The sequence below is a fragment of the Alligator mississippiensis genome, chromosome 3 (genome assembly GCF_030867095.1).
Source record: "Alligator mississippiensis isolate rAllMis1 chromosome 3, rAllMis1, whole genome shotgun sequence".
Classification (NCBI taxonomy): Eukaryota; Metazoa; Chordata; order Crocodylia; family Alligatoridae; genus Alligator; species Alligator mississippiensis.
In genome coordinates, this window is record NC_081826.1 from 267219464 (window position 1) to 267231959 (window position 12496).

General features: G+C 39.6%; 1 protein-coding gene across 1 annotated transcript in view; it reads right to left on the bottom strand.

Moving 5' to 3' along the window:
- Positions 1-1618: 1618 nt before the first annotated feature.
- GPBP1 (GC-rich promoter binding protein 1) overlaps positions 1619-12496 on the bottom strand; it is a 56462-nt gene continuing 45584 nt past the window's right edge. The window contains exons 11-13 of the mRNA XM_014594067.3: positions 10083-10267; positions 3596-3698; positions 1619-2630 (exon numbers count right to left, since the gene is read on the bottom strand). Coding sequence (XP_014449553.1) covers positions 2475-2630; positions 3596-3698; positions 10083-10267 — 444 coding nt within the window. The 3' untranslated portion in view covers positions 1619-2474. The remainder of the gene's footprint in view (positions 2631-3595; positions 3699-10082; positions 10268-12496) is intronic.

Genomic DNA, 12496 nt, shown 5'->3' on the forward strand with positions numbered 1-12496 from the left:
CATGGACAACTCAGAATCCAACAAGAAGCAACAGAAATTATTAGAAGGCCTGTGAAATATGACTTGAGAAAAGGCTGAAAGTACTGGGATTCTTTAACCTGGAGAAAAGACTGAAGAGGGATTAAATAAGTGAAAAGTGGTTATGATGATGACAGACTACTCTCTGTCTCTGTGGCTGAAGGGACAGAAATGGAACAGTGTTCCTTGCTGCAGCCAGGGAAGTGGTGGTTGGATAGTAGATCTTTCTCACTACAAGTAGTCAAGCACTTGAACAGGCTACCCGGAGAGCTTATGCAACATCCATCCTTAGATGCTTTTAAGAGCAGGGAATGTTTTAGGAAGATACTTGACAGGGATGGTTTAGAAAGGAATTTCCCTGCCTTGAGTGGAGGGTGGAAAAGATGTCCTCCTGAAGCCCTTTTCAGCCCTACTTTTTTATGATTCTAGGTTTGCAGAAGCAAAGACACAGGAAGTACATATCTGCTTGCCTGGGTTACGTTGTACAAACTGTAGAAAACCTCGATGGAAGGAGAGCTGTCACAAAGGGGGCAGAGAGCATGGAGAGAGGCACTATACACCAGATTAAGGGTGTAGACATATGAGATACTATGGAGTAATCTACCTTTGATTTTACAACATATAAGTCAGCTTGCTAAAGCTGGCCATCCGTAGTACGTTCAATTATGGTGCCTGGCCCTAAGTGCGAGGGTGCCAGTTTGCTTTGAAAACAAAAGCAAACCAGGTATAAAACTGACTAAGGAAGGGATGCAGAACCCTTCCCATATAGGCCATCACCAAGGGATTAGATATTACAGTTTTTCCATTTTACTGCCCAAGAGAGGCTTATTCCACCATAAAACTGCATGCCACATCTCCCTTCCACTTGACTAGGGAATGAAGTCAGTATGCCCTGAAGTAAACATGTCACAGATCTGCATCCTTAGTTATCAAAGAAGGGGGTATATTCCATATTAAAAAAAAAAAAGAATATTTCTTTATCCTCTATAGCTAGACAAAAAAGCATAACATTCTTATAGCTCCTCTGTACTCAAATTAACTACACCACATAAAAAAACAACAAACAAACAAACAAAAACACCCCCAGATTTGCAGTAGATAAGCATTATTCATTTAGCCACTTTTTACCCTTTGTACTCAATGTTCACTTCAGTTTTCCCTTCCCACCCAAGAACTAAATATATGTTAAAATCTGTACTTTACAATTGTCAATGCAAGTCTCAAATCAGACAAAAGAGCACTTAAAAGTAATTCCTACTAGATGAGGGGGAGAATGCCTAGAAAGACCTTCATTAGGAAAGAACAAAACTATCACTGAGAATCAAAAAAATACAATAGGTTGTACAACCTCAATGAAACTTACGTAAAAGAGCTAAAAACAAAACCAAATAAACCTGTAATATGGTGCTCGTATTGTCAGTCAAGTTATCTTCAGTAACGAAACAAACATAATAAATATTGCAGTTGTTTAAAAAGGTGCAATTATGAAGTTACAGGAATTTTAAACAGAGCTACCGAAGAACTGCTTATTGCAGTTGAAATCAGCAGATGAAGTTTCCACAGCATTCAATACAAGGACTGGCAATGATTTCCTTCTCAGTGCTTGAAAGGCAGCTACTAGTGCCAAAGGACATTTGTATTTAATAAAATGTAAACAAAAACAGTAACAGGTTCATATGAAATGCACATTCTGTACATCCAGTTTATTTTCCATGTAGTGGACTGGTTCCAGTCAGTATTTCTGCATGTGAGTAAGTTTAGCAAAATGCTTATTTTCCCCACAAGAATTTGCTAGTGTCCACTGCGAGTAGCTCAGGTCTTGCAACACTCAAATAAAGCTCTCGATTTAAGGTCAGGTCTATAAATTTGGAACTGTGGCAGTAGTCTTACCATAACAATGAGCATACTACAAATGGCTAAAGAGCAAGTATGTTAAAAAAAAGAAAAAAAAAATACAACTCAACTGAGGAAAAAAGGTTTTGTGCACTTTGCTCATTTTAGCCAACATGCTACATTGCTCCTTTTTTTGCATCCAAAATTGACTTGAGACTTTCCACTGTAAAAAAGAAATTATTTGGAAAGCAAAGCACTGTGTCAAGTTGCCCTTTTTCTTAAGAGTCTTGAACATTTTAAAACAGAAGCTTTGCAAAACATTACACAATTCTTGTTTTTATTAAATGAGAAAATCTCATTTGTTACATCGCTAGCCAGAAATGCTGCAGTGATGGAGAGTCAATGCTGGATCAACCAAAGTCCTCATTCTACAACATTCATTTACAAAGAAATTATAGTAATGTTCAACACAGCCCAACACAACATTCCTCGTTTTCTTCAAAAAGAAGTCCCAAAATTCTTCCTCAAGTGGGGTATTTTACTAGATAAATTAGATGTGTTTAAACAATCCACCCCCAAATTTGCATGAGATCAGACAAGTTTCTTCAGCTGATGAGAATTCTTCACACATCATCATCATCTGATGTGTCACTACTGCTTGTCTCAGTATCCTCATTCTCAAGAGTGGGTTTGAAAGTGCTGTTTTTCCAGGGGCTGAACTTGTCACAGATGAGGCCATTTTTCAGAATGCCATTTTTTCGAAGGCCATTTTTTTGCAGCTGAAATGTAAAAATAAATAAATACATAAATGAAAAGACACAGCCTAAAAGCTGGCAGTAATGAATTATGGTAATACAAACTTTTTTTGTACTTGAAGTATTTATATGCATTACATTCAAACAGTGTAATAAGACTAGTAACTGTGCTACATAATGCTTAGTCACAGGACATTTCAAAACTGTGTAACACTGTGAGATTAACCAACCCATGGGACACTTAAGTTTCATTCCTGTCAATCAGGAATATACACCAAAAGTAGAAAAACGTTTTCAAAGTGTTTGATTTGCTTCTTTACTTTTCACCCCTTTTCCTTAGGATCAATGGATATAGTTTTTCTAAACTTCCAGATGCCACAGAAAACCCAGGTTTAAGAGAATTTTAAAGGGCACAGAAGCCTACAAACAAGGACATCCACTTTTCATAGATGGAAGATTAGAGACTCGACAATTCTGTACAGCTCCAGTGCCATACTAGACAAAACTTAGTTGTAAGCACAAAATTTCTCTTGAAAAGTGGGACATTAGTCACAATGTGAATTTGTTATGTACCCACTCCCATACCCTTTACAGAATGAGGGAAGATTTTAAAACAGGCTACCAGATTGAGGAGGTGTTTTTGGTTTGTTTTTTTTAAATGCCTACATCCTGTTCAACCATAAACATTTTTTAATTCCCATTCACTGCAGAACATCAGCCGTCTCTGGCAGCCAATTCTCAAAGCTTTAATGTAGTAGTTTGACATTAAATAAAAAATAGTTTAGGCCTAAAGAGCATAAATTCAGTGCTTCCCAAATTTTTCCTTGGCATGACCCCGTTTATGGCCCCATTTCCTTAGCATGGCAACCTCACTCCCAACCCACAGTCCTACACCCCCGCGACTCCATCCGCTGATGTTGCGACTCCACTTCCGTTGTGACCCAGTTTGGGAACCACTGGTATAACTGGTTGGTAGCTTTTAGTATCACCTGTTCACTAATGACCTGGAATTCCCTCATCTCATCCTCTGTTAATGGAGCACAAGTTTCATCATTTTCACTGTCTTCCTGCCAACCCATCTCCTTTAACAACCTAGAGAAAAAGTCCAAAAAACAGAAGATTTATGCAATTTATTTCAGACATTGAATTTTTCTTCATAATTTACCTAATAGTTGCAGATCAGCTAAAATAGCCCTTAAGGCACTCATTTCAGTCTATTGAAGTACATGCTTCAACATCCATAAGCACAATACCAGGCATACAAGCAAGCATATTTCATTAGGTTCTGTCAAGGGAGTGATTTACTTTTGTCCATCTAGCACAGGGGCAGACAAGTATTGTGGCTGGAGAGCTGCTTAACGAGTTTTGGTGAGCTGTCAAGGGCCGCAATGGTAGTCCCACCCCTTGGTCACCATCTTGGGACTGGAAGTCCCCCAGCTAACCCCTGACTTTTGCCACCAGAAAACCCTCCCCTCACCCTGGAAGTACTCTTTTTGGGAGGGAGGGTGCTGCTATCTAGAAACTGGAAAAAAAACCCCTCAAATCACATACTTAAAAGTAAAACATCTACTATAAATCATTTTAATTTTATTTTAAAATATTTTTGTCCTGATTTGTACATGCTTGCATAGTGTATCTAGAGGCAATTGCATAATAGCTCAAAATACAGTCCTATTCCTATATAGTGTGTGTGGGCATTAAGGGGGTATATGTTGGGGTGGATATGATGGGGGGGGGGCGGCACAGGCGAGCAGCGCGGCGCAGCAATGAGACCGAGATGGGGCCAGGCTGCCAGCTCCATCCCGTGCGGCTCTCGCAGACTGCATGCATGCCTCATGCAATGCAGCCAGGCAGACCCCACGCCCAGACACTGCACTCCTGACACCCTACCCTACCCCTGCTGGACCCTGGGCACCAGCACGGGCTCTGCGCTCCCAACTGCCACCACCACTCCCCTGCCATTTCCATACTTTCCCTCCCATCCACTACTGCTACTGCTGTTTTCCAGCCCCCACCACCACTGTTTCCTGCCTGCTTGCCCACCGCTTCCCCTGCCTGCTGCCACTTCCTGCTTCATGGCTGAAGCTGCATGGTGCACCATGGGACCACCCCAGCCCAGCACAAGAAGATCGCAGCAGCTTCTGCTCCCACTCCCTTCCTCCTCACCAGGCCCTGCTGACACCACCAGGCCTAGCCTGGGTCCCGCAGCTTGGGCTGACTGCATCCTATCTTATCTGAATTTCTATTCAGATGGAAGGAGGGTGGGGAACAGCAAAAGGGTCACCAAGCCAGAAGCCACAGAGGCTTCCAGTTGGAGGCTGGGAGCAGGGTGGGACCAGGTGGGCCTTGCTGCTCAGCCGCTGGGTCCTACCACTGGCTCCCCCTGTGTCCTGCTGCTGCCAGTGCCTTAATTTTTGACAGGCAGCCACATGCAGATAATAATTAATTCTCTAAATTTTTTAGGGGCCCCATATGCTGGACAGAATGGCCTGGCAGGCCAGATCCAGCCTGCAGGCCATATTTTGCCCACCCCTGATCTAGAAGGCACATGGAAGCTGAAACATCAGAAAGTCTTTCAGCTGAAATCTTGCTCTCTGCTAAAGGCCTATTTTTGCAACTTTGGAATACAATATTAAAATATAACTGAAGATCAAAAGTTTCCCTATGCATTTTTCAGATACGTATTCCCCACTTCTAACATCGGTGTCTTTTAGCCCCTCGCACCAGATTTTACTCTCCAAACAGGCCTGATAAAATGTGCAAACACTCTGAAAAGATGCCTACAAAAACCTGCCTGTGACTAGATCAAAAGCAAGCCTTTTTTATTTATGAGACAGCATCCTTGCCACTTGGAACATAAGTTTAAAAAAAATGCTACAACAATCTTAAAAAGAAAAAAAAATAAAATCAATAGAAAATTCTAAAACTCTGCTTCTGTAAAATAGTCCCTCTACAGAGCTCTGGAGAAAAGAAAGGCAGACTAGGAACAAGAGACCAAGGAGATGAGAAGAGATCTACAACCAGGACAGTCAACTGGAAACAAAGTTTACTAGTTTACAGAGACCAACATTCAGATTCAATGTTCAGATTCTAGTATTATTACCAGGAGACAGAATATGTAACTCTTTAAAAACAGTATTAAAAGAGCAAAATTTCCTGAACTGAAAAAAGTTAATCCTTTTAGATGCATCAAGTTCCTGCTGCTCTGTCTATATGGCTTAGAAATTCTGCCTCTCTCGACTTTAATGCCTTCAATGATTCCTGTGCTAGATGTGGTGTGCAAAAGTTCTCCCTCAATACTCCTGAAATTAGAAAGTGAGAAAGGATCCTTTTCTTCATTTGATGCAAAAGCATCTACTGTTTACATTACTCAAGCAGGCCTGCACAATACTTTTTTGACATGTCAATGTTATCAAAAAAAACACCCCAGAGAAGAATCCATCTAAAAACCACCAAAGCAAGCAAGCCCATCACACCAACAGCCATGTTTTGTTGTAAGATTCAGTCTTGCTCAGAGAGAAACATTTTTCTGAAAAAGCCACCTTCCCAGTATCCCTGCTTGACTGAGAAAAAAAAAAAAAAAAATCAAGACAAGGCTAACCAAGATGCCCTTGCCTCAGAACATTTACACAGGAGTCTGCAGAGAACTCCAAATATCAAGAATAATGTGACCATATAAATGAACATGTACTGTATGGAGCAGATGAGCAAAAAACAACTGTAAAATTAACAGTCCTAAACCTATAAGCAGTGATGTGGTATGAACTTAGGACTGTTTTCAGTTCATGATTAGACCAGATGAAACTGAATCAAATCAGACTGAAAAGCTTACTCCACAAACCCGAGTGCATTTTTTGCCAGCTGATCTGGTGTGAAAAGGCCACAATCAATATAAAGAAACTTCAAGACTACAAGAAGTCAACAGTACACACTTACTGGTGGTTATTTTGCACTACTAGGTAGCAGAGGCAGCATCATGGTGTATAAGGGCCCGAAACCAATTAGAAACAGAAAAACTGTCACGAAGAATGACCACGAGTAATTAAACTAGTGAAGTTATTTGCCTTCTCAAGATGACAGAACATGTGGAATCTGAAAGTGAAACTAATTCCTGTTACTAGGGATGAACAAAAAGACATACACCTTCAAACACACTTGTTACATGGATCATTACACATTGATGGAAAGCAACAGTAATGCAGACATTAAAATCCATACGAATCTCTTTCTAAAAAATATGCTATAGCTCAAATGAAAGCATTACAAGGCAGGCAGGCCTGTCTGCTAAAGAACAGACTGCTTCCAATGACTTGGAAACAAACTAGAAATGGGTTTGAGGTTTGAATGGGAGGGAAGCAGGGAGGGAACAGGAGAGGGTTGAAGTCATACGTGATCAGAACTGGTAGGATAATGCTTTTTAGTGAAATTTTTGCAAGAGGCAGATAGAAAAAGAGCTGACATGACTTTGAACTGTTAGGGACGAAGACCTTTTAAATGCTGAAAAGGACTATATCCTAGTTCTTAATTGTTTGGATATCATCAACTATTACTTAACTATTTGAGAAGATCTGGGGCTTTTAAAGAATAATTTTGAATTACACCTCTAAGGCAAGCCTGCTTTTCAGAAACAAATAATATTTTAGAATCCTTATAGGGCCAACATCTACATTACCAGTCGCACAAAAAAAAATGTAAGCAGCAAACAGTTGTTTAAAATTATGCTAGTAGCTAGAAAACAGAACCGGAGTCAAAAGGTAGGCATACCCCCACAATATCAACTTGATAATTAAAAGTGCTGGTAATTGTAGTTCAACTACAAGCCTAAGAATTTAGCTTTTCCTTGCTCACCATGTCCTGTCCAGAGGAAAATTAGCAGACTACTTAGGGAGACAGGGCAGAAAATTAGTCCAGTCATTTAAAAGGAAAATATGCTGTAGCTCAAACTTACGTTAAGGCATGATAAAATAATTATATGGAAGGAAAGCAGGCAACTCCTCCAAAGAAAAACTGCCTCCAACAATTTAAACACTAGAGATGGGTCCTGGCATGGGCAAGGGGAAAAGGGAGGTGGGACAGTACACATAAGACCACTACTTGACCCAGTACCCAAATGTACTTGAAGTAGATGCTCAGATGGGTCTAACAATCTTTGTGCATATTAAAATATGAAATATGCAGTGTTCTGCTTAATACATAGTTTCACATCAAGATATATTCTTCTTATAAAATGAACTGCCCTTTGACAAATGGTTCCACAACTTTTCTTGTTTAGTGCTTCTTTAAATATTTTACCATGCTATCTTGCAGCACTTCAAAATAAATGCATCTTCCTTTTTCAAAAGGGCTATTCATTATTTTGCTTTGGCATTTTCTTCTAGCAATGAAAGAGCATTACTGTTACAGAACAGTTGCAGTAAAAGCCATTATCCTCTCTCTAATCCAATACCATTCTGTTGTAAATTGAAGCATCAATCAAATTAACCTATACTTCAAAAATGCCTGAAAATGCTACGCTAGTTTTCCAATAAGCTACTCTTGCTACTGCTTTCATCAGAATTGCCAAAAAACATTCTACACAAAATGCAATTGCTGCAGGATGCCACCTATCTTTTGTAAAGCAGCAGCTGTACAATTAAATTAATACTGCTGGTTGGGTTCTAGCAGCTTGCAGTGATTCAATAAAGTGTGAAAGCGAAGTGCTGTATATCTTTAGTAGTCACAGACAGCTAGTGAAATACAGCTTTGTACATCAGCATTGCTTGCAAGACTGCTCACAGGAGATGTGGTCTCCCACCAGCATCATACTTGCTTATGTAGTTACTACTAGTTACTACTTCAGATTACTTGTATGACAACCTGGAATAGCAAAGTTCAATACTTTTAAGAAATCACTTTCTCTCTGTTTACCCTATTAGTTGGGCCAATGACCAAGTACTTACTACCCATATTTAAAAAATAACTAGGTTAAAAAAACTTCAAGTCAGACAAATTTAAGTATCTTATTCCTTTGGATGTTATGCACTTTCTAAAATGATTTTTTTTTTTTTAAAATGGCCTGTGCCTTAGTGTACAAAGGCAAAAAAAATAAAAACTTTTTATATGCACATTTCCTTATCTGCCATTAATTCTTTTCTTAAAATGAAGAGTCAGAAAAGGCATCTTCAATTGAAGTTAGGGATGTAAATAATGATTAAGTGCTTTGTTTAAACTGCCCTAATGTTAAAGAGTTAACCGATAAACATGCATCTACCTGGCCCTCACCTGTATGCACTTGGGAAAGCCCCTGGCCTGCTGCTGCTCCATGCAGCTTTATGGAACTTTATGGGGCTGTAGTGGGGCTCAGTGCTGTTGCCAGCAGTGGCCCCAGACAGTCACGCATTGGCCAGCAGCACCAGCAGACTTGCAAAGCCCCACACCTGCTGTTGCTGCCAGCACTCAACTGCCCAGGGACCAGAGCCAGCCACAGGCAGCAGCAGTGAGCTCCACCACAGTCCCCATGAAGCCACAGGCAGCAGCAGTGGGCTGGGGAAGCCCCTTGACTGCTGCTGCTACTAGCACCCAGCAACCCAAGTGCTAGGATTATAAGCGGCTGCACCATGGTCCACAGAGACCTGATCTGGTACATTGCTGCTGGTGGGTGCACACACACCTCATGGCAGATAGCAGGAAAGCCACGAGGGGCCCAATCCTTCTTGTGGCAGCACATTCCTTGCCCCTTCCCCAGCATCTGGCAGGAAAGAGGCCAGGGCTGCCACAAGAAGGATCCAGCCCCACGGCTCCCCTACTATCTGCCTCAAGGCACCTGTGCACCTGCTGCCAGCAACAAGCCAGGCCAAGGCTCTGTACACCCCAACGCAGCTGCTTGCAGCCTCCCCACCATATGGCAGGGGCCTTCCTAGAGCCACTTCTCCCTTCTCCACTGGATTGCTCCCCACCCCATGCTAAAAAGGTAACTGGTAAGATATTACCAGTTAGGGATGTGAATGGTTAAATGTTTAACCATTCACATCGCTAACTGAACTGTGTTTTATTTTCAAGAGATTAAAACAGAATACCAAGTTTGTACGTACATATTAATCTGAGACATAACTGTGCTGTGCATTTCAAATGCCTATTCTAAATATTCATATGCTAGAGACATCTTTTATTGAAAGCAAGCTATTTGTATTGCATTCCATGCAAAAACAGATTAAATCTCATCTAGTTTAAAATAGACACACAGGCACACCCTTTCTAAAACTGACAGTGAAAGAGTTTTAGCACAAGCAAAGGAAATCTATTTCATAACACTGTCCCAATTGCTAAAAACTGTTAAATTAGGAATCATTCTTGAGAATTTTAAAAATTAAGTGCAAAGCCTCCTGAACAGATCTTCAGTTTTAAGTCACTTCAGTATGTGAATAAGTACGTACATAACACAATTCTAAATTCAGGACAGGGTGTCCCATCACCAATACTAAAATAAATATTACTTACCTATGTTCTGCCTCAAGTGAGCTCGAAAGGACATCTGCCTGTGGGAAAGCTGAAGACCGAATGATTTGCTGAGAGGTCACCGAAGCATTTCCATTTTCTTGTGGAATTTCATTTTCAAAATTTCGGTTTATGTCCCTCTCATGATGAGCACTGTTGCTATTATGCAAGTTAAATGATTCATCATCCTGTTAAGAAGTGCAATAAGTATTTGTTGCATGCTATTCTAAAAAGGTCTATTCACAAAGTAAGCTCTTGGTAAATGCTACAATTTATCTACAGTTGCTCTGATTCATAAGTGACCTTCAAAATGTTAAATATAATTTTTTTTAATATAAATTAAGAGATTTATACCGGGGGGTAGGGGGGCGGGGTTATTGTTTAAATTGCAACCAACTTCTTTAATAGGTTCAAGGAACTGTGAAAAGTGCTTTGCTGTTCCTAAACATTTCTGTAATATATGTGTAAACTAAATCCCCATATTTAAAACATTACAATCACAATCATAATGGAAACAAATCAACTTAACAGTTGATCATAACACTAGTGAATATTCCCAAAAGTGATTTATAAAACTCAAGAATTTTAGGAAAAACACTCTAGAAAGACTTCTAGTCATTTCTATGAGTTTCTAGCACATTACATTTATATACAGTCCATATCAAAGCTTTGCAAAAATGTCTCTCCAATGAACACAGTGTTTACTTAAAGTGGATTGGGCTGCAAGTCCTCTTGGGATGGAATGGAAAGGCAACTCCAGGTAAATGGCAAACAAACCAACAGTAATTTAGGGAAGGAAATTTAACTAAAACAAGGTAAATAGCTTAGGTATAATGTAAGTTTTCAATTATACATCTGGACAGAACATCAAAGTTTTCAATGGCAGTTGTATGAAAGTTCATGGAATTTTAAACCACTACAAACAGGGATGGCCTCAAAATGTCACAGTAAGTAGGTCTACTGCAGTCATATCCGAACTAGCTAGTTCAGGTACCAGCAGCAGTCTGACTGCTACATGACTAATGCAAGATAGCTTACCCCTCAATGAAACTCAAGCAAGCAACTTTGTTTAAAAGAAGAGTAAAGGGGTGCACAAGGATATTTCTGCACAGTAACTAACAAGACAAGTTCTCACTCTTGCTTGTCTTGTAGTAACTTATGTTCCTGAGCTGGCTGCCCAAAAGATAACTCAACTGCAGGAATGACAAGTGTTAGTAATACTGCGGAGATGAACATGCTATTTTCAGCGTTGTTCTGAGCACAGTATGCTGCTCACCTTTATAATGGTTTTGAGTACATTTCTTTCCAAGTGGTCTTTCCTATTAGTCTCCTAACTGTACCAGATTTCTTCTACAACTCCCATTGCAACAGTATCTTAGGAGCTACTTATTCATTTGAGCATTTCTCTGTTCAAATTTAGAGTCTATTGCTGCTTCTGCAGCCTGTTGATAGTTACTTTATTATTGTACAGTAGCTTAAATACTTTCTTCTGTGTTGACAGTCCTTACTTCCTCAATACTATAGGTGTTTGTGTACATCACTGTATTGAGCTGGCAAAAATCCATTGCCCACACTAAAAATGTTCTACATGTCTTATGATGAATCTGAAGATGAGTATTTTGCCTCTTTAAAACGGTCAGACATCCATCCATCCAAAAGACAGCTCTTAAAATCTGATGAGAACAAGTAACTGCAAAAGAAATAGTTGGTCTTGTCACAATCCTCCTCCATTCCTTCACTTTTCTTCTCCTCTTCCTTCCTTTCTTGGTCTTCAGTAGTCCTGGGTCAACTGGCACAGCTTTAGAAGCCGAGAGCATATTATTTGAAAACACTTGCATTTCAAATTCCTAAAATCCTTTGCTAGAATGGGAAGCTGGACAAATACCGTAAGCCAGTCTTAAAAGTACTAACTGGAAATGAGCTGAAAAGTAACTGTAAAGAAGCCATTCATGGGTAAGTTTTTTTCCACTTACTGATTTCATGATCAAATATGCTCAATTTTTCTAAAGAAACTGGATTTCCCCCTCAATTAATTTAGGTAGTTATAAAAGTGTTACTATGCTGCTTAGTGGAACAAATTAAACACATTTACATAAACAGCAAATTCATGGCTTATATGAAGCAATTATTGAAAACCAGAAGCAAGTATTATGCTCTTTTAGTCTATATTCAGGGAGGTCGTATGGCTCGAGTCAGACAGGAATTTTTATGTGAAAGACTGCCTCTCAACAAAACTTATCTTGATTTTAAAATTTTCCAGTAATGGAGAATCCTCTACAATCCTTGGTAATCTGTTTCAGTAGTTACCCAGTTAATTTAGAAGCTTTAATGCTAGTCAAACTAGAAGCAATTTTGAGCTATTGGATCATATTAAAACATTAGGATATTAAAATGTGAAGAGCTTTCTAATATTAAGC